The following is a 22539-nucleotide window of genomic DNA, read 5'->3' as shown; positions in this document are numbered from 1 at the left end:
CATTGATTATTGGATTAACATCAATCTGTTGAATCGTTGGCAGTAACACATTCTTGAGAGATTCTTAATAAATAACTTATTCAGTTATATCTACTTCGTTTCAAAATTCAAGATTGTACATAACATGCTCATATGCACACAAAACCGAATAAAATATTACCTGATAACCATGTTTGGACTTTCGACCTGGGAAGGCGTGACAGGCAACGAGAAACAAACTATGAAATACATGTACATGTAGTGTCAAAGAACATTGTTACTCGAGCTGACCTTATGGTAAGTTTGGCCTCAAAATTTCATAATTCATGGGTATAAAAAGGTGCACATTCTGATCATCGGCGTTTATCTCCAAAGGTCAGCTCAAAACGAGCTTGAAGAGTGCTCACTGACAACGTTAACCCCTTGTGTTTGGCATGATAGTCTGTGAAATGTGAAATCGTTGTATCGATGTTAGGGGGGTCAACGAACAATTATTTTTCTCCTGGACCCTGTCAGAAAGCATGCTAGCTTATAACATCATGTTGACTTGTTGTTTTATGTACATCAATGCATCCATGTGAAACACCAATGGAACTTGTCGTTCATGGTGACAGATCATATGTTAACCCTTGCACTGCCATGTGCAACATACTTTTATTTTTCAAAATTCAAACTGTCCCAGCTCATTGCATCGTAAAGTGTTAATGATGACACTGGTATAATTCGATGCAGAATCACACCCTTTACAAAGGGGTGTAGCCAGTTTTTCAAAACTCCTCCCTATGTTAATTTCATGATGAGTTTTTTCGACAGTCTACTTTTTTCTGATATACCCTGTATAGATACTTGTATTGTCTCTCTATGTAATCACCTGTGGAGCCATGTCATGAACTATCGATGAGTAAACACTCTCTATTTCCAAATTGGCTGAGAGGTCTGTTCGAGTTTCTCAACATCAAACGTTTTAAGGATTAGCAGATCAGACCATCATCATCGTTTCGCTCCGGAACCAGCATGATTTTGTTTCGTGTTGTATTTGTGCTCCTAGGAATTTGTGGCTGCGTTTCGACTTGGAACGATGACCAACAAGGTACGTGTTATGCTTCCACTATGGGGACGATGTTAGCTACTTGGGTCGAAATCAACTGGAAGGGCCGGCTGCAATATTGGCAACAGTCGAGAAGTTAAGCTAAACTAACCGATAGACCACCAGGAGGGTGCTATTTGGAGCTAAGGAGGACTTCTGGCTGCTAGTATGTGGGCACTAATAAAGGTGATAAACACCTAATGCCATTATCCTACGATGGCTTTCCCTCTTTTATAAAAGTTGTTTCCGGTTTCACCATTAGGATCTACAACTGCCTTATGAGGAACGCATCTCTAAATATCATCATCAAACACTTGTACAGGTGACCTAACATGGACTTGTCTCATCCAAACATACACGGTATAGAGTGACACGACAGGTCATAATTATTGTCATTTTGGCAATTTCGAGAGCTTCACTTGACGCACAATCGATTATTAAATAGGACATGTTTTGATTAATCGGGGAAGCGGCGTGGTCTCGTGGTCAAGGTCTCGGACTCAATCCGGAGATCGTGGGTTCGATTCCCGACTCGATTCCCGACTCTGACTGCTCGCTTTGGATCTTGGGAAACTCAATTTAACCTACTTTCATCACCGCAACCAGGTGTTGAATACCAGTCGGACTGGGGAGGTATCCTGCGATGGACTAGCATCCCATCCAGGGAGAGTTAATTCTCCTAAAAGTCACTTAGCGCTATTGAAACTGGGATAAGCTCCAGTAATTGGCGCGGACCTATAGGCCGAGCAGACTTTACCTTACCAATCATTACATTATTAATCATTACTGCGCTGCCACAGTAGATGATAAACAACAGCTTGGACTGAGCCGAGCAAGTTCAATCATCAAGCCTCCCAAAGCCCTTTCATTATAAGGAGGTACCTTAATTTGTAAGTAACGCGTTAGCAAAACATTCTGAAGCCTAAAGAATGAAATGCACTCCATCCGGAATATACAGACAACAGAAGGAGAGTGCAGAGTCAATTTGCCTGCGCAGAATTTCTGTGATTTCCCCCGAGATCCGCGCTATCCTCCGTGTCAAATATTTATACTTCTTTCCACAGTTCTGCACAGAGTTAAGAGAATCATCGGAGGGGAAGGCTTCAGGAACGGCAAATGGCCATGGCTGGTGTCACTGCAGGGGAAAGTGCCCAAGACTACCTTCCTAGGTATAACGTTTTCATATACGACTCATGATTGTGGAGCGGCGGTGCTGAGTAACCGCTGGATCATTACTGCAGCTCACTGCTTTGGCAAGCGAGGGTAAGTACCCGCCTCAGAGAAAGCTCTCTCCGTAGTTCAGCGAGCACTTCAACCTTCGCCCAAGATGCACCAATTTATTGCAGGCTATCCGAAAGCAATCGTGGCATTCAACAAGGCTCATAGAACACTTGTTTTGTACACCGTGCCATGTCGTACATGGACCTCAGCCAGTCATCTGACGGGTACGACACCTGTGTAAAAGGTCACACTGCAGGTCATCATTTCATCTTTTCTTATAGAACCAAGAACCAGAACCCACGATATTGGGAAGCAAGACTGGGAGCGGTCACCCGCAGGGTAGGTAAACTGGCATTCTGAACATTTCCACATTTTGCCATAATCCTCGCCAATCAACCTATACTCGCCGTAGCATTTATCATAAATACGTCACTTGTCGAGCAGACGGGCTCATAATACGTCTGTAAAGTCTCACACAGTCACCAGTCAATTTGAGAGTGCACTGAGTGTCGCACCACAGACAATTTGTTCGCAATGGTTTGGTGTTAAGTGCCCAAATCTGCTACACAATTTACGCTCTACTGTCCATACTGTTCATGGTAAAGATATTCTCACTTTCAGCCGAGCCTAGCTAACTACTTCATGCATGTCATCGGCAAGATCCTCAAGAAGAAAGAATGGCAACAGTGGAACATAGACGCCGAGAAGATCATCATCCATCCCCGCTATGATGAAACAGGTATGAGATGACTTGACCATGTCCCGAGTTCATCAGGCATTACCCGAGTTGGCTGACGGTAACACAACACGCAGATAATCTCACGTGGAATCCAAGTTCTTCTTTTATCCATAAAGCCCGCAACACACTAGCCGCCAACTTTGGCGACAAGAAGCGTTCGGCTGACGCCTCTCGACGCCAAAGTTTGCGGCCAGTGGATCCCGGTCAGAGCACATCTGCCCAGAATTGGCGTCCAGTAGCGTCTTTTCCGCCACTTTAACTCATCCTGGGCCATGCAGCGCGAAATCATGTGACATCAAGACGCAAGCTGATTGGCCACAGCCTCCCCGCCGACGCCAAGTCAGGCGGCAATCCGTAGCACACCTGGCTTCTTCTTGCCTTCAAACGCGGCGACACGCGTCAAAAATCAAACATGTTAGATATTTGGCGTTTAGTTGCGGCAAGTGGCGGCAAGTCGCGTTCGCCGATGCCGTTCGTAGCAGACTAGAGATTTTTCAGGCGTTCAGGACTCTTGCGGCAAAAAACGCCTGTGAACGCCGAAGTTAGCGGCTAGTGTGCTGCGAGCTTTATGGGCACTTGGTCACGGGATATCGCTGGTCACTAAGATATAAGAAACACTAAATGTATGTGTCTATTTGTTGACAGACACATGGAGTAACGACTTGGCTCTCGTGAAGCTGAAGAAGAAAGTGCCAGCGGGTCGCGCTACGGTAGAGAAAATACAAACCATCCAACTCCCACAACAAGGAGAGGGATTCCCTGGTGACGGGACCCAGTGTGTCATGGCTGGCTGGGGATGCAGTTCAGGAGGTAAAATGGATTGGGGAGGGATTCCCTGGTGACGGAACCCAGTATGTCATGGCTGGCTGGGGATGCAATTCAGGAAGTAAGATGGGGTTGGGAGGGATTCCCTGGTGACGGGACCCAGTGTGTCATGGCTGGCTGGGGATGCAGTTCAGGAGGTAAAATGGGTTGGGGAGGGATTACCTGGTGACGGGACCCATTGTGTCATGGCTGGCTTGGGATGCAGTTCAGGAGGTAAGATGGGGGTGGGGAGGGATTCACTGGTGACGGGATCGGACCCAGTGTGTCATGGCTGGCTCGGGATGCAGTTCAGGAGGTAAGATGGGGTGGGGAGGGATATCCTGGTGACGGGACCCATTGTGTCATGGCTGGCTGGGGATGCATTTCAGGAGGTAAGATTGAGTGGTTTGGCAATAGAATGCCTAGTCCGATACACCCCACTGGGCATAGCTACGGAATATTGTTCCCGATGTAGGTTTGCTTCTGACTGACCTTTTACTGTCCTTAACTCTTTCTTATATGGACGTTGCAGTGAGTCCCCTCAACAATGCTCTCCCCAGCAAACAACGTTGTAACAATTGATAAGAAAAACCAAGAGAAGAATATTCCCTATCCGCCCTAGGTTAATAATTTCAAATGTTAAAAATGTGGCGAGAGTTGAAACTGAGATTTCCTGGTAGATGTCAATACTGGCGGCTTTGGACTCATGGTTGGACCTCTTTAATCGTTTTTATGTTTAAAAGGTGGTAAGAGTTGAAAGTGAGTTTTCCTCGTCTCTCTCAAGGTGGTAAAGTGTCCTCCCAGGCCCACGAGGTGATCTTACCTATAGTAAGCAACAGGACCTGTCGCGCCATCTACGTCGTATCAACAGACACAAGAATCTGTGCTGGACACAACCTGAAGGGGAAAGGCATATGTCCGGTACGCTGTTAGCTTGTGTGTAATCGTTACATAATATAGATTTCCCCAAAGTCAACAAGTGCATCTGCAAAATGTGTTTTTGCCATAGAATTAGCTCTTCGACTCAAATCTCGGCCAAGGCTTTATCCACTGTTACCTTTCAGATGGGTCTTGCTTTGGGAATGCCTCAGGGATCGCCACGCGCACTGTCACTGTGCAGTCTGGATATATTACACAGCAATCAACAAGTCGACTGTTTTTACTGTAACCTTGCAGATTGTTCTAGCCTGGGTGATATGTTACATGGTAATCGCCCAGTCGACCACTGCGCACTGTAACCTTGCAGATTGGTCGAGTCTGGAAACGTCTTCAAAAGATACAACAAAGTCGACAGCTCCTGTAAATTATGTTTCTCTCGATCCTCGCGGTTAATGTCGGTGTGGCATGTTTTCAGGGAGACAGCGGTGGACCCCTGATGTGCCCAAGAGGAAACAACCAGTGGACGCTGTCTGGAGTCGCCTCTTTCACTAGCAAGAGTAATCCACAGGACTACCCAGGAGCATTCACAAGGGTAACCGCATATGTCAACTGGATAAACCACATCATGCGGTACAACTAGGTTGAACACATGAAAACCTTTCGCGCTCATAGCACTGCAGGTATAACGTGTTCGAGCAAGTACTAAAGGGCAAACTGATGACCGTTCTTACATTAGCCATGGTATGTGCATCGGCTAAAATCTAATATGTTTATCATCAGTACTGTATAGAAAGGTAGACTGTCTATTCTAACTTGTTTTGAGACGCAAGGTCGAAAAAAGCATTATTCGTGATTACTCACTAACTATAATGGGCTCAGAACAGAACTAACTATTCACATTAATAATATTCAATCGGGTTTCGATAGTGTCGCGGAGACGACCAACTTCTTCGAGTTATCCTGTCTACACGCGAACACACTGCGACATCTATCTTTAATATGATAAAACATTTCTTTCTTCTGTAAATTTTGTTATTTTGAATTGAGGCTCAGGCCTACGGGGCCTTAATAAATCGCTTCACCGCGAGACGTCGTTGATTTCATTTTTCGCTTGACAGTTAGAGCAGACTCGAAATATCTTATGAAATCATGACATTTATGGCATTTTGTTCGAGCACTTTTGCTGCGTAAATTTGTGTGCATCATACATGCATTAATACACGTGCATAATGGACAGTACCAATACGTGGCAGAGATAATATGCTTGAATACCATGCCTGCTTTGGAGAGTGAACCAGTGAGTCTGGTGTAAAAGTTTAAAATGTCCTAGGATAGATGTTTGTTGTCCAGACAACGTTTCTAAAGGAGTTGTTTGGAATTCGTGATATTCACGAACCACACGATGGAACATCGAAACAAAGCTGGTAAAATGATGCAATTGGTGACTGGCACAGCCTTCAAACATAGGGGAATACATGTAGCGCGAGTTAACGCCAGTGTAGCAGTCTGGTATGCCCCTCCCCTGTAAAAATGTCCTTCCGTATTGTATATATGTTATTTAATACCTCATCAGGGTATGTTGGAGTAAAGTAGAGCAATGAGAACATGGCCCTGTGGCCACTGAGGTCCCGGTGTAGAAGTTTAAAATGTCCTGGGATAGAATGCCCGGGAAACAAAGGATTCTATTATGCGCTTCAGTCTCTGAGCTATTGACGGTCATGGTCTCTATAGAACCATATTGCAGAATACAATAGGGCCGGACACTTTTTCCAGGGGGGGGGCATTTGTTACTGTTACACAGGTGTGCAAGGGATAGTAGTCCTAGGGCTGATAGTCCGTGTAACAATAGCCCGCATTGCTAAATGTTTTGGTTAGGGTTAGCGGTACAATAGATCATGCTGCTTAATTGATCAAATACAATGCTACCGGACTATGACTCCAGGGGGACTATATCCGCTGTCACACCGGTCCTCTGCCAAGTGATATTTACATGACATAGTTGACTACTTCCGTGGCATTTTTTTTTTGTAATCGACGTAATCGAGTTAAATTGGCCTAAATGCCTAGATTCTAATAAATACTTTGTATGTTTATGTATTTATACACGCACTAGACTCGGAGTGTTCTTTCTTGACGTGGGATTTCATCGCGGATGGTCATCGTTTCATCAACAAGGCTGCATTTCAGCTCTGAATATTGAGAACTGAGTTTCACGACTTACTACTTCAATGAGAACAGGTAAATGAGATGGGACGCGAATTTTGACTTGTTTTTTTCCGGCACCATTGTGCATTGTTATTTTGCTATATTTTTGCTATTTTTGCTATTCTTTTAATCAGTGCATGATTATAACACTGCATAGCCACATCATGTCTTCAAGCGCGAATTTTGTCTGGATTGGCTAGTTCAGCATTGAATTGACAGATTTGACGTAACCGACTGGTTGTCATTCTAGTCTGACTAATCACTAGTAATCGACACCATTTCTTCAATGAGCGGCAAAGCTAAGGCCTTTGCTCCGGATTGTAACTATGAAAAGGGGCTGGACAAACTACACTCTGAACTGGTCGTTTAAAACCGAGGATAAAGTATGTCATACATGTACAGTCTGGTTTGCATTGATATCACCCCCTAATGTATGCACTATATCCTAATTTGGGTGACAATACATGAAATCGGTGTTGATATTAAAATAAACCAATACAATTGATTTGGACATCACAAACAACATTACATACAAGCTCGCCCTCAGGTGGAAGCTAAATGAAATGTACATCACTTTGTATGGCCCCCCATGTCTTGGACGCAGGGCCACATCAACAAAGGATATCGTTTACAGGCTGATGCATGGCATGATTCTATGCAAACCAACTTGACCAGTGTTCCATTTCATTCACCTTTCACCTGGATATGCGAGCTTGTGGGTAATGTTGATTGTTATGGTCAAATCCAAGTACTTCAATACTCGGATGCTCTAAGAGAACATAGGAGGTATGCACACAAATTTTGTAGTAGAATTTTGCCTTTTGGAGAATGTTGCATATTGCATTGTTCTTGATGTATACTTCATGCACTTGACAACACCTTTCGAAAGCAATTATTGGCCATGAATTACAAACATGCACGTCCTGTACACATTTTTCTAGAATTTCCAGGAATTGCCTTGCCAAAAATATACGGGGCCAAGAAATTGTTGGCAAAAATTGAAGCCAAAATTTCCTTTCCAAAAATCCAAGATGGCATCCGATAACATAACCCTCAAACATAAGCTTGGCAGAGCTTAAGCTCATCAAAAGCTCTTTTAATGTGAGTTGCGCTGAGTTTTCCCTTTCATCATGCACCAGGATGACATTAAAGTGTTTTATTATCTTCATTTTGTAATTGACCATTCAAAAAAGGTCAACAAAAAGAACTCTTAAGACTCGTATGTAAGGAAAAAATACCAAAAGTAACGTGTGTCGAGTGCAGCAAGAATTAAGACTATTTATCGTATTACTATTGTCTTCTGATCTCCTCCCGCCACCCCCCCCCCCGCCTAACATTTATATGCCATTGCCGGTGTATAAGTTTAAAAATGTCCTAGGATAGAATGCCCGGGAAACAAAGGATTCTATTATGTGCTTCAATCTCTGAGCTATTGACGGTCAGGGTCTCTATAGAACCATATTGCAGAATACAATAGGGCCGGACACTTTTTCCAGGGGGGACATTTGTTACTGTTACACCGGTATTATACAAGTGTTATTAGGCGCCAAGGGGCCAATGTGTAGTGTTCGTGTTAGCAACACATGCAGAGACCTCATGTTTTGTGGTTATAGTAATTCAGATTATTTCATTACTACGACACAACAGATAATCTTCATTCAAGAGAGGCGAGACATGAATTTATCAAAATCGTGATTACTTTAATTGGGTTATTAACAACGCATGATATAACCATATACATATCACACATTGCAATACTACTGTTGAAGATATGTATGACAAAAAAAGAGGTAGGAATTATTAAGAGGGGTGTTTTTTCAACTTTCATTCACATTTTTTCTTTCAAACATTAGTCTCCTTAAGTCTCCTCGTCACGAGATTGCACTCGTGAATTTTCTCCGGCCAGAAAGCTCTCGACCTGCGGCCTAAGGTCAAACCAACTCGTGCAGTCTGGTGACTCGGACCACACACTCGAGCAGTATTCTTATTTTATTTTAAGCATAATAATCATATGCGTACAGACAAGAAGGTTTGTGGCAAACCAGTGCAAGCTTTATCAACTACTGTGTATGTGTATGTTGAATAGTTTAAGTTGAGGGACTGATGTTGATGTTAATGAATGTTAATATGAACATGAGTCGGCTGTACATTTGTATTGCCATACTACAAAAGCAAAAAACGCCCGACGTTTCTATTTCTAATTACAAGATTTGTGTACTAATGTTCTGTTTTGGTTATTATTTTCAGAACTTGATTTCACAACGACTTTCCTAGCACAACATCATGGGAGGAAGTAACACTAAAGAGATACGCGAGAGGCGACTCTCTCCAATCCATAAGAGGATATTGGAACTAAGGGCAGATTTTGGTACAAATCGTAAGTGTGACTAAAGTGTTTCTAGCAACTATCGCATCGAAATCATTTACATGTAGTAATAATTGCGAGTTAATGCTATGTGGATCAAGTCATTTCCTTCAGAGTAAACCCTTTCATTGTACACGAAGAACCGGACTTTTGATCCATGTAGCCCTGTAGATGGTGCAGTGAGTCACGTACCCGTTCGATCTAAGGGCCCGTGCGGGGTTTGTAACGACCACCACGCAAACAGCTTTACACATCGACAGTGCCACAGGGGAAAATTGAGGGTAGGGATCGGTCAGGGCCGAAAGCATGAATAAGGGACACACCTTGGAGAATCAGTTTCCCCACTGACTGAGAGTCTTGAATCAATCTTGTGTATATTCAAGACAAGCTTTCCAACATATCGAGCAGCTCAGCCTACACATGCTATAAATGGTGCACTGTAAAAGTGTTTGCATCACACGACAAATAGCCGAATTGTGCACTCGTTGGTAACTTCATTGAAATCACCTGGACATGTGTTCATCTGGAAACTAGGACCATGTGATTTTATTGAAACAGAAACACACCAGTTCTGTATGGGAATCTGGGACCCGGGGAACATCGAACCCGAGGAACATAGATAGTGCACACAACCTGTTTGGTCTTCCGACAAAGTCGCATCTACCAGAGGACATGTAGGATGTATAGTTCCACGATTAACGCAATCAAGCATTTGAAAAGGCTGTTGGTCTTCGTACTGAATGAACGTGAACCAACCCCCGAGCTTTGACCAAATATAACAATATAAAAGTGCTACATTTCTGTCTGACTCGGGTTTGTTTTTAATGTCACAATGTCATCACTTGAGATTTGATTACACCCGTGCGATGCAATGCATGTATTAAGCACAACGGCCAAACTGTCAATAGTATTGATCTACGAGTTCATAACCGTGCAGCGGTATGGGTGTTATCTTTGACTATCAAGCTCAAGAGCCCTCTATGCTTACGCACGTGCCTATGTCTCAAAGCTTCTTGAACATGGGACGATATCGATCATATCCTACATGGGATCATACCCTGCATGGGACAAACGTCAATCATACAATGTCATATTATTGGCGTATGCAAATTTATCAGAATTTATCTCGTTGAGAATTACTACGACTTCGAAAACAGGAAATGCTTCGTCATTTAAGTTCTCTACATTCACCGGTCTCAGACCTTTTGATCGATTAGTACGAATCAAAACGAAATGCAAAGCTGATATATGACGTCACGACCCTTGGCCAACTCCTCGTTGTCGCCAACCAATTTGTCTGTCCAAATTGATCATTGAGTGGCATCTCTAACAACCATATATATAATATCTCCGTTTTTCATATTTATCAAAATAAACACCAAAACATGTTTGCCTTTGGTATAATAATGCATCAGTAATTACGGAGAATAGGCCAAGTGAGATTGGTCAGGTCATTGTATGATTTCATGCAATCTTAAGCCCGCACTTTAAGCTACGTATTTAACATGGACAGCCGAAAATAATTAATTTCGGGCATTTGATAAAACGGCAGTTGTAACGGGCTTTCGCGATTGGTGCTCTATTAAAAATGTCAGATTGCTCAGAAATCTGAGTTGGATAGAGGGAGGTAAAGAATTCACATTTTGCCGCATCTATAATTATGATTCTCTAAGATGCAAATGGATTTAATTGTGATTGATACACAGCACTTTCCAATCTCGAACTTCTCTTTTCTATTCTTTCAGGCCAAGACAGTGATTGGTCCGACACGAACAGTGATGACCTTTCGGGCCTAGATTTCAACTTAGCAACCATGTTTGATGCCTGCAAGTACGGCCACAGTCACGTTCTCTCTCGGCTGATTGAGCAGGGATGTGACGTCACAGCTTCTACCCCGACACTTCAGACACCACTGCACCTAGCGGCTGGAAGTGGTCACCTTGAATGCTGTCAGATTCTCCTATCTACTGGAAGAGTGGACTTAGATGCATGTAATTGTAAGAGATTGACTGTGTTGCACTTAGCGTGTTTCTACGGTTTTTCTGACGTCACAGAATTGCTGTTGCGATCCGGTCACAAATGCGACCCGAGAGACAAACGGGGCCGCACACCACTCCACCTGGCGACTGCGAAAGGGTTTAGCGAATGTGTCAGTCTTTTACTTCGTCACGGTGCGGACCCAACGCTCATGGATGACAAGGCAAGGAATTCACTTCACCGCGCATGTCAGAGCGGACTACCCGAGATGGTGAACGACCTTCTAGAGCATGGCGCCGGACAGGACTTGGAACTGAGGGACAAAGAGGGCAAAACGGCCCTCTCAACAGCTTGTGAGTTCAGTCATTTTGAAGTTGTGAAGTTACTCCATGATCGCGGCGCTGACTTATTTACGCGGGACAAAGAAGGACTATCGATGCTTCACCACGGATGCGATCATGAGGCTCTCACCAGATTCCTTGTCGCCCATGGATGTGACCTTGACCCAATGGATGATTCCTGCATGGCCCCTCTTCACTACGCCGCGGGAGAAGGCTACACGAACTCGGTAAAGATTTTAATAAACAGTGGCGCACATGTGAACATAAGGAACGCGCAGCGCTGGACCCCCTTGCATTACGCAAGTGAAGTCGGCCATTATGAGATAGCGCAAGCTTTACTCAACCACAATGCGTCCCCCAATATTAAGGACGAAAGTGGTCGTACTCCCTTGCACTATGCCATAATCCGCGGCCATGACAGCACGTGCCAGCTTTTGATCAACCACGGAGCTGATGTCAACGCCAGGGACCTAAGCGGCGGCTCATTGCTCTACTATGCCTTCAGTCACGGACAATATCACATTACGCCGATACTGAACAAACACGGCGCCAAAATGTAGAATGTACAATTGTTACTATTACCTGACTGATGCCTAGTCCTTCCTCAGAGGGACATTGAATTTAGGCAGCAGCATTGCGAGAGGTAGATTTACCCTGTGGGTCCATAGCGAGGGCTCCATCGCATTACCACGGGCCAGAAATAACCTTAATGTTGCCGAGAAAAAGAGGGAATTGTCTTTTGCTGATCAATAAACCGATTTATTTTAAAGCTGGCATGCACAAAAATGTCCCAGCGGCCAAGTTAGAAAACGCAAATGCCCCACCATCAAACGACAAACCGGTCTCACCCGTTTGCATCTTGATCCGCAATGTTTTGAGATCACTGATATAAATGACACGATTTCGATAGTTTTTAGAGTCAGGAAGACCTGTTTACAGTATACAAGGAACAAGTTTATTGACGAGATGTGTCACAGATACACTCCTGTGAAAAGGACGAGCGATAAATATCCCAACGTGCTTGAACTTGGGATCATCGACATTATCCTTCCCCTTTTCTCCACTAGCTTTGCCAAGGAGCTTTGTGGTTAAACAAGACTACATGCTTGTGGTCTACCAGTTGCGTGGGGTGGTCACCTTGTTTCAACATATTTCAAGTTTGTCGTTTTATGGTCGAGCGTTTGTGTTTGTAACTTGGCAGCTAACTAGGGATTTTTTGCATGCATATGTCGTCAAAATTGTCACGCGATATAGTAGTTAATCCAGGCTGTTTGATTACGGAAGGTCACAAACCAAGACCTCACAACAGCAGGTCATTTTGTTCCATGGACATCTTCACCCTGGCAAATCAGCTTCTTCTTTCCCCGCCGACACTCGACTTCCCACCGATAACCAACAGGGCTCGGGAAAATGACTGGCCTTTGAATTCGTTTTCGTAAGATTTAAGAAGGTACAAATGATAGCTGTTCCATTTTTTCACATTGTAAAATAATTTGAATCAAAAATGTTAAAAATGTTTAAATTTCTCTCTGGAAATCGAACGAATTAAAGCTTAGCATTTTCTTGAACTGCACAACTTTCGCCAATAAGCTGCGGGTTCATTTCTTTCTAAAATCTACAGATGGTGTCCTTTATTCAAAATGGATAGACTCAGTACGTTCTTTTTGGTAGCACCATGATTGTAAACAGATCATTTTGACGATTATCTGATGATTTCACAAAGCCCGGTACGGAACAGGCCTTTGGCGGGGAGAATGGGTGCCATCCCATTTTCATGGTGTTCGACGCGGAATGCGGGAATACTGATCATCCGGCCCAGGTGACCTTTAATTTTTTTAGTCAACCGTAAAATTTGCAGGTGATAAGCTTATAATGTGACGCCCACAAGTTTAGCAAAGAAAACCTATCAGTGGCCATGCCGTGTCGCGCGTTGTCACAACAGGCCAATTACTCAGTAATAGACAGCGCCACGTAGCACTGGCCAAAGTTTAGCCGGTGTGACAGCGGATATAGTCCCCCTGGAGTCATAGTCCGGTAGCATTGTATTTGACCAATTAAGCAGCATGATCTATTGTACCGCTAACCCTAACCAAAACATTTAGCAATGCGGGCTATTGTTACACGGACTATCAGCCCTAGGACTACTATCTCCGCCACACCTGTACCATTATTTGGTCGAAATTGCGTACTGTGTTTACTGACAAAACGTTTACCAATAAAACGAAAAAAGCTTTTTTAAATGATCCATTTTTTGTTTACAGTCATGACAGTAGATCTTCTTTATCAAGGACGGCATTGGGACTGATCAATGATGTTTTGATAAAGAGGTGTCCTAAGCGATTACAGAGGTCAATTTCCTGAATTGAATGACAAGTTTGTTGACAATTTTGTTTGATAGCGATCAGTAACGAGCAAAAAAGACCACGTGGTTATGCTTTGGTGTTGTGTACCGCGCCACAGGTCTACGGTGGGGAATTGGTGAATTCGACGAGATTATGATAAGAAAATGATTTATAATGTTCGGTCTAGATCTGCCGTGTGTTCTTTTGTAAGTAATATTATTCTTTTCCTGACATCACATTTCATACTTGGTGAACACGATACGCGCACAATTTTTCCTTTACATAATTTTATTCATCTTGATGTGCATACTCTTAGTGTTTCTTGAACTTGTTTCAAGTTTCCATTACAGAGGCAATATCAATGTGAGTAAATAGCAACAATTGTTTTGTTATACTTTGATATACACTAAATTGTATTTCGCACTTCATTTCCAGTCGATGATTAAAACTATCGTGCAGCGTTCAAATACTATGTTTGTGGTTGATTATTCGAGTAATGGTGAGGATCCCTGGCTCGTTCCCGATTAGAAGGTCGTGGGTTTGACGCCCGGTATAGAACCACAAACTGATTCATCAGTGTCCTTGAACCAGACACTTTTACAAAGCAGTTACGCCTCTCAACCAGGAGTATGATTTAGTGTCAGTCGGAGAGTACAATGTATAGAGATCTGATCTATGAGCAGCTTTTTGAATTCCCCTGAAATGTTTCAGGGGTGCCATAAAGATATCTGAAGTCAGCTGGTCATATTAAGTACTTTGGACATCCAACATTCACCCTGTTCATGGGTAGGACTTATGTTAGGCAAGCTGTTCACACCAAGAAGAGTATCAACATCTTGACCCTCAAGTTTTGGATCCATTACCCTGACCCGGACGACTCCGTTACACCATGTATAGCACGAGGAGAGGCCACGTACCTTTGATGGTTCAGAATGGGCATCGTAGGAAAAAGTTCGAAATGATCGAGGAGGAATAAAGGTCCTGTTCTGAGAAAGAAAATAAAATCATCGTAGACGCCTGGAAAAATGACCTTTGTTCGAAGTATACACAAAAGTAGTACTGTGTTCCTGTCACAGCTTGATCCAATTAAAACTCGCCGGGGAACTGCGTCCGCCAATATCATTTACCGCAACAACACATTGCGTATATATTTGCCTTTGCTGACTTTAGCCCGTCCGACCTCCATGAAGCGCGCTTCATGGGGTCGGCATTGTCTTTGCCTTGATGACCCACAGATAAGCCGTTCATTGTAAGTATCTTCGGAATTCTACCTGCCTGCAAAAGAAAGAGAAGAGGTTCAAAAATCTTCTGCGGGGATGCTTTTGAGAACAGGAATGTCCGACTGTAGACAAATAGTTCTATGAAATTTTTAATTGACTGAAAAATAAGAGAACTTGAAACACTTGATGACAATTTAGTACCTATTGTTTTAATTTTGACTGAAGTTTTTTCCCTTTGAGGATGTAACCCTTTGATGATTTGCGACAGATACAGCTCCAAAGTCACTGTCCAGCAGAGACCCTGGGCTAGAGGATTAATATAGGCTCACACAATAATGACTTTGTTTTTAACACAGTAGAAGAGTTAAGATAAACATAATGCATGGATAACCCCATCTCCCACCACCAACACATCCACCAAAACCACCATCACCACGTTCCAAAGTTCTCATGTTCTGTCACTCCAATACATCACTTGTATGACCAGAAATGCGCACTCGGCTCGTGGCCGTTTTTAGCATCCTCATATAACCAGTGGTTTTAATACACAGCACCTCTCAATATTTCAAACCCCTGGTGAAAGGGGTTCCCTTCAGACGTGTTTTTGTAGTGGTCGGGAAAAACGTGTCCATTCAATCAGAGCGTCGCAAGTCACCGATTTTTGGAGTTTCATGAATATTGTTAGCAACGTAACTCAAACATGATTTTTCATTGATTGTTATCCTGTCGACGGAGGAGAAGACATGCGTCCGTATACTGCGATTGAACTGCACTGTTATCAAATTATACATCACTACGGGGGCGTCAAGCTCTGCATGTGACGTTATAGGAGTGAAAGAATGCTGAAACTCAGGATGCTTGTTAAAATGTTGTTGCTTTTAGTGGTTTTCATCAAAATGTTACATAAGTGACGATGACGATGATCCCGAATAATCATTCGACCGCAGCCATTGACTATGATACTGCACATAGAAGTTTGATTGATATTTTGCGAAGTCTAAAGTATATCTTTCAGTTCGTGATACCTCCGTTGCTTGCTATCGTCGGCCTAGTTGGAAACTATCTAAGCTACAGATTGATGACAAATGAAAAGTACAACACTTCAACGACTTGTTTTTACATGCGCTGTGTATCGCTGGGAGACACGTTGTTTATATTTTTTGATGTAATTTTTTCGTTTATTTTAGAATTATTACGCAGGCATATTGTCCAATCAAGCAACAGGCGAGAAATATGCATTTTCTACTTTGTTGGCCTCACATTCAGTGGCGGTATATCGCCCTTGCTTCTTGTCGTGATGTCGATCGACCGCTTTGTGGCAGTAAGATGGCCGCTGAAAGCGAGATTATTTTGCACGATGAAGAAAGCGTGGTTTCTAACGGGTGTGATCTACACAGTATCTATCTCGTGGGCGCTTATCGAAATTCTTCGACACTATGCTCCAAGTATCAAATACTCTATTTGTCCGTATGGACACAATAATTGGAAATACGTGTATCAACAGTCTAGAGCTGTCTACGTGACCTATGTCCCAATTGTCGCTCTTACAATGTTTAGTGTTGGAACCGTCCTTGCAGTGCAGGAAGCTGGAAAACGCCGGCAAGCGATGAAGCTGTCTGAAAAACCAACCTGCGACAAGGAATCGTCGGTCACAAAGATGATGATTCTTGTTTGCTTGACCTATACCATTTCCAGCATCCCATTCCGAGTGTACCTTTACCTCCGTTTTATAGACGTTGGGAAAATTAGTGAATTAGTGGCGCTTCAGAAGACATTGGCGTTTCACATTGCTAAGAGGTTTGACGGTATAAATTTTAGTATGAATTTCTATATCTACATTTTAGGATGCAAACGTTTTAGATCGGAGCTTCGGGGGTTATTCTCTGATTTTTTCCCCGGAATGAAATAATGGAATAGGTGCGATACTACATGATGTATTCATGTATTCATAATGTATTCATTTTCTGAGGCTTCCTGATTGTCAGAGTATAAATAGTGTCATTGCAATAGAAAGAATTAATAGGAACAAGTAAATGTCGGTGTTTCATAATCCTTTCTTGCAAGGAAAGGTTTTCGTATATAACTCAGTCATGACGTGATTGCAAGGAAAAGGAGCAGCATAACTCATATTCTGATGGCAAGAAAGATGTGCAGTATAACTCATGTTCCGATCATGGCAAGGAAAAGGTGTATTATCACTCATGATGTGATGATGGCAAGGAAAATGTGCGGTTTAACTCATGTTGTGATGGCAAGGCATAACACACCATTGTGTGGCACAGGGAGAGACATTCATTGGCATTTTATAAAACATTCTTTATCCCAAATCGATGTGTTGAGGAAAACGTTACAGCCAGAGAGCATTAATTACCTTGATCAATATTTTTCCTTTTTAGAACCACAGTTTTGGGTTGTGTTTTTACAAACATCACAGATGAACCACTCTTCTCCTACAGTTTACTATATACACTCACTCACTCACGCCAGCAACTTGACATTTCTATGTCAACTATGCCACCACATCCCTCCAGGCACCACGGTCCTGAGCCGCCTCTTTCATTACCCCTCTTGCAACTCCTGCGCTCTCTGCATCGCGGGCTACAACATCCATCCAGCGAGCCTACATAAAGGCAGCTTGAAATAATGCTGTATGGAGCCAAGTTTGGGCCCCTCAACCCGTGTTAACATGCGAATCACATGAAAGCGATTTTCTTTTTTCTTTTCCCCGAGAATTTATTTAATAACGTCTTTGTTGCGTCCTTCGCCAACCTCATGGCGTCGAGCAGCATAATGACAACATAATTTCCTTGATATTCGGACCATTCGTATTGTGTTAATAGTTGAAGACGCCTCTTTACCAATATAAGCCACCTATAAATAGGATAACTTCGACATAAAAATATACGTAGATACTCTGTTTTACACATAAAGCCAGTCCTTGTAAACTTGGTAATTCCACCCACTATCAATATAGGAAGGTCAAATATACCAATATAGGTCCTATACTAAGCCCGATTGGTCAAAAATTCTCTGAAAGTCTCTGAAAAGATTGATAACCACCTCTTAGTAATGACCACCATTGGAAATGTACAATTCTAGTAGCTAAAGGAACATAGAATTGGGCTGTGTTACCTGTCAGTCATGTTTTCTGTACACTCTTGGGGACTGACCTCTTAATGTGTAAAAGAGACTACACCGATCAATTGAGCGGCATTAGGGTACGCAACCAAGATTTCCCTCTCAGAAACTCTAACTTTGGTGGTTCTGAGAGGAAAACCGCTTTTCAAACTGCCTAATATGCAATGTCACCTGGTTCTCATGTTGTCCGTTAATTCTTGTTAAGAACAAAAAAAGATATCTTGGAGGTTGTGCATGATGCAACCATCACCGAGACAACATTTATCTCAGTTTTACATTAATCCATAGGTTAGAAGTCCATATATGTATATACTTTATTCTCGGTTTTAAACGACCAGTTCAGAGTGTAGTTTATCCATCCCCTTTTCAACAATGAGGCGGTCATAATAGCACTCAGGCCAATCAGGAGCATAGGCCTCAGCTTTGCTGCTCATTGAAGAAATGGTGTCGATCACTAGTGATTAGTCAGACTACCAGAATCTGTCAATTCATTGCTGAACTAGCCAATCCAGACAAAATTCGCGCTTGAAGACATGATGTGGCTATGCAGTGCTATAATCGCTAAGAGACTGGTCGTTTGAAACCGAGAATAAAGTATGCCAATGAATCATGACTGAAGATGGGAACGATTGTTTTAAACAGTATCTGAGGCATATAGTTTTATTGTACCGAAAGGTTGACAAGGGGTATAACAGTTCCGGGATCGATAGGGCAATCAATATATGGAGGATACAATGTTTATTAGATAATGTCGTCGTTGATAATCATAACAGCAAAGTTATAAATCAATCAAATTCCTATTTCTACAAGTGTACACACGACATAGTTCGACCATGTGTAGTATCTTTTTAGACCCTTCACTATTTTGGAGTGCCCGGCGCGACAGCAATAATTAAAGACCTTTTTTTCGACAAGTCTCAAGATAAAAATATGGAACAGACTGTCTATAAAGAAGATACAATGTTTAGTTTTGACCTCTCAAAGTGAAGAATGACGTTGATCAGATTGTTTTGATCGAATCTACACTTTGTACTCAAAACTTGTACTCGTCTGATTTTAGGGATTTCGCGAATATTCATTGAAATGGAAATCTTGAATTCGACACAACTTTTGCGATTAGAATATCTGCTGATCACGGTTGTGGTGATGATGGAAAAGGCGCCCCCTAGATCTCACCAGCCAGTGGAGACGAAATGGTCCACCAGCGAGCCCCGCTGGTGGACTAACGTGTTTCACATACTGTTTGCATCGGCTTACTGGACTTTGCGCAACGAAACGAAACGAGCGAAATGGGGGAGCGACCATTATGTTTTACCGCGGTACGTCAAGTTCGATACATGATGTCAGTCACCAGTATGGATGTGTTTTCCATTATGAATACGTGTTTTTAAAAATCAAAATCATGAATTTCCTTTCCATTAGAAGAAAACGATGACGACGTTTCAGTTTAGGAGCCTAAGTTTTGTTGTCCATGGCCAAATTAACCCCTCGTTGGCTGAAAAGTCGATTCACCGGTCACAAATGGTCGAAAATGACCCCCAAAACTTCAGACCCCCAACCTGGTAAATATCACGGTCAGCCCACAACAAAATTTCTATGGTTTGAAGATCTAACCCCGGGCTGTATTATCTGCCGGAAATTGACTTTCATCGGCATGTCTGGGAAAAATATATGGGGCGCTAAACTTGACCAATTCAACTTTTTAATGCATTAGCAATTTGATAATAAATGTAGTGTGTACCCGTAACCGCTTGAGGTCTGGACTTAAAACTTTGTTTACAAATTCACACCAAATTTCGTTTCAAAATTATTCTTTGTTTGGCACCAGGGGGCGTAATGCAAAAAAACATGAAACAGACGATACAGCCCATAGTTTTGTTGATACGAATCGTTTCCTGTATGGCCATTGTCTGAATATGATGTGAACCTGTTTACCGTTCAATGCTGCTCCCTGTGACGCTGTACCCGCAAATGTTCAATGAAAAAAATGCTGATAATGACTTACACGGCTTGTTCGCATCATAACTGTCTTTGCGTTTGGCCTAATTTTACAACGATTACTCCCCATGTAACCACGATCTAGGATGGACAGGCTGTGTATTATGAATTGGAAAAGTCACCAAGGGACCGTTGCGTAGAATACTTTTTTGGTGAAATATTGCGCAAAGTCCAGTAAGCCGTTTGCATCAACATGATGTCCAAACCGCGGTGCGAGGTTTGACCTTGTTTAACGAGTTCAACGAGTGCTAGTTTCCTTGGTTCGTGTTCTGGGCCTCACAGTGAAAAAAATATATGTAATGGGGTACACTTCTGGCAATAAATCTCCGATGTAAATCTATTTGGCTATCTTAAGGACCGGGGGCCAGATCATGATGTGGCCAAAAAAATCTCATTCACATGGTATGAGCCCTCTCGACTTGGGATATAGATCCCAAGTCGGGCGAATCGAGCGTAGTTTTTATCGTTTTTCGGATCTAGGCGGTGTCAAAGGTAGCGCCCCCTATTAGTTCTTTTAGTAAATCGCCACGTTTACGGCATTCTGTTCGAGCATTCTTGCAGCGTACATTTGTGTACATTATACATGTAATACACGTGCAATGGAAGCCAATACTGGCAGAGATAATACGCTGTTTTTGAGAAAGAGACAAGGGGTTGTGTAAAAACAGTTTATATCTAGTTGCCTTCTGACACGATAAATTACATATATGCGTATATATGTACGCACATTGGATGATATGCATGTACCGTCCATATCAGCCCAGCAATTAGAGTCACATTTCAGTGTGACATTCTCAGAATCTCATTCCCTGCCTTGGGTATTATTATGTAAAGGCTATATGCAGTTCACAGCCAGTACCTTACAAGTCTCCGGTGTCACGTACATCTCCGTATAGAATATACGTCAGCGGTCTCGGGGGGGGGGTGCCTACGTCTCAATCGTGCATTATTATCATACAGCATGCGAATTTTGGTGCTTGCAGTGTTTGTATACTGTTTCTACAACGGCAATGCTGAAATTTATAGGCCTATTTGGTTACGTATTTACGCAAAAGGAAATTTTCAAATTCAATAACAAATTCCATTTCTTAACGAACGGCGTAGGCCTTTAAATTATCAAGTCTTTATAGTTCAAAGCAGTGCAATAGGTGGTGCAGATAAATTTCTATGATCAATTTCACTATATTGGCCTTGATTATCTGTGTCAGAAAACCAGCCTCCTGTCTTCACTTTGATAGCTTTCGTATGTAAACAAAACCTTAAAGTTGCCATATATCTCTCCTGACGTGGTGGTTCAAGTTTAAAGATTCTTCATGAACTTCATTAGGCGGGTGGATGAACCACCTTCGATTTTAAATATATGTTAGACCAAAATCATGTTAACACATTTTTTATATTATAACACTAGTGAGGTTTCGCAACCACCCGTTTAGGCCCTACGACGACGTTTATCTATTGTGTGAGTTTACCTGAACAATAGATAAACGTCGTCGAAGGGCCTAACCGGGCGGTTGCGAAACCTCACTACTATCTAGAAGACCACAACACTTACTATGACGTAACCTAAATGCTTAACTTATCATGTGAACGAATATTGTCATAGTAACTGGCTCGTTATTTTTCTTCGATATAATTTCACGCATTTTGTAATATTATAGATGATGATATAAAGGGATCCGTTCCCCGTGACTGTGACTCAGCACATCTTTGAAGGGAATCATTTAAATTGAAACAGACGATGACAGTGGAAGGAGGAAAGGAAAATGGCGATCTCGAGCCCAAGGTAAGATAATTGTATTTCATTGTCTCTTCAATGTTATTCAGTGACGTAGGAGCTTTTGGCATGTTTGAAGATTGCCATTCTATCCTGGTACACTCTTAGAAATAAAATCTGAATGAGCTTTTTAAAAAAACGGGGTTTTCGACTTTTCGATGTTAATAAAGGGTCTTCAGAATCTTCTTCGAGAGAGAAAACGTCCTTTGGTCCGAAAAGCCGCTACATGTAATTTGAGGTTGTCCAGTCGGATAACCAGGCATTGACCAGCCATGAAGCCGACGTTCCGTCATTGCAGGAGCCACTGTACAAAAGCCAATTACCAAGAACGTTTTAGGTCAGTTGTCTCTTTTTGTAACCAAAACTATCACTTTGCGCGAATATAATTAATGACATCAAGATTTCACACGGCTGGATGGCACGTTGGACAAAGCGCAGAAACAACTTTTTTGACGAGAATGAAATTTCAG

General features: G+C 42.5%; 2 protein-coding genes across 2 annotated transcripts; both read left to right on the top strand.

The window, feature by feature from the left end:
- Nucleotides 1-849: 849 nt before the first annotated feature.
- LOC135503367 (chymotrypsin-like protease CTRL-1) lies at nucleotides 850-5796 on the top strand. Its single transcript, XM_064796920.1, has 7 exons — nucleotides 850-1069; nucleotides 2131-2329; nucleotides 2569-2626; nucleotides 2909-3026; nucleotides 3672-3836; nucleotides 4615-4751; nucleotides 5185-5796. Exons 1-7 carry the CDS (start codon nucleotides 994-996, stop codon nucleotides 5347-5349), a joined length of 918 nt encoding a protein of 305 aa, XP_064652990.1. The 5' UTR covers nucleotides 850-993; the 3' UTR covers nucleotides 5350-5796.
- A 1034-nt stretch (nucleotides 5797-6830) lies between these two features.
- LOC135503366 (ankyrin repeat, PH and SEC7 domain containing protein secG-like) lies at nucleotides 6831-12927 on the top strand. Its single transcript, XM_064796919.1, has 3 exons — nucleotides 6831-6947; nucleotides 9162-9291; nucleotides 11025-12927. The coding sequence occupies exons 2-3, from the start codon at nucleotides 9198-9200 to the stop codon at nucleotides 12155-12157; spliced, it is 1227 nt and encodes a 408-aa protein (XP_064652989.1). The 5' UTR covers nucleotides 6831-6947; nucleotides 9162-9197; the 3' UTR covers nucleotides 12158-12927.
- The last annotated feature ends 9612 nt before the right edge of the window (nucleotides 12928-22539 follow it).

This window comes from Lineus longissimus, chromosome 19 (assembly GCF_910592395.1).
Source record: "Lineus longissimus chromosome 19, tnLinLong1.2, whole genome shotgun sequence".
Classification (NCBI taxonomy): Eukaryota; Metazoa; Nemertea; class Pilidiophora; order Heteronemertea; family Lineidae; genus Lineus; species Lineus longissimus.
This window is presented reverse-complemented; position numbering and strand designations above follow the sequence as displayed.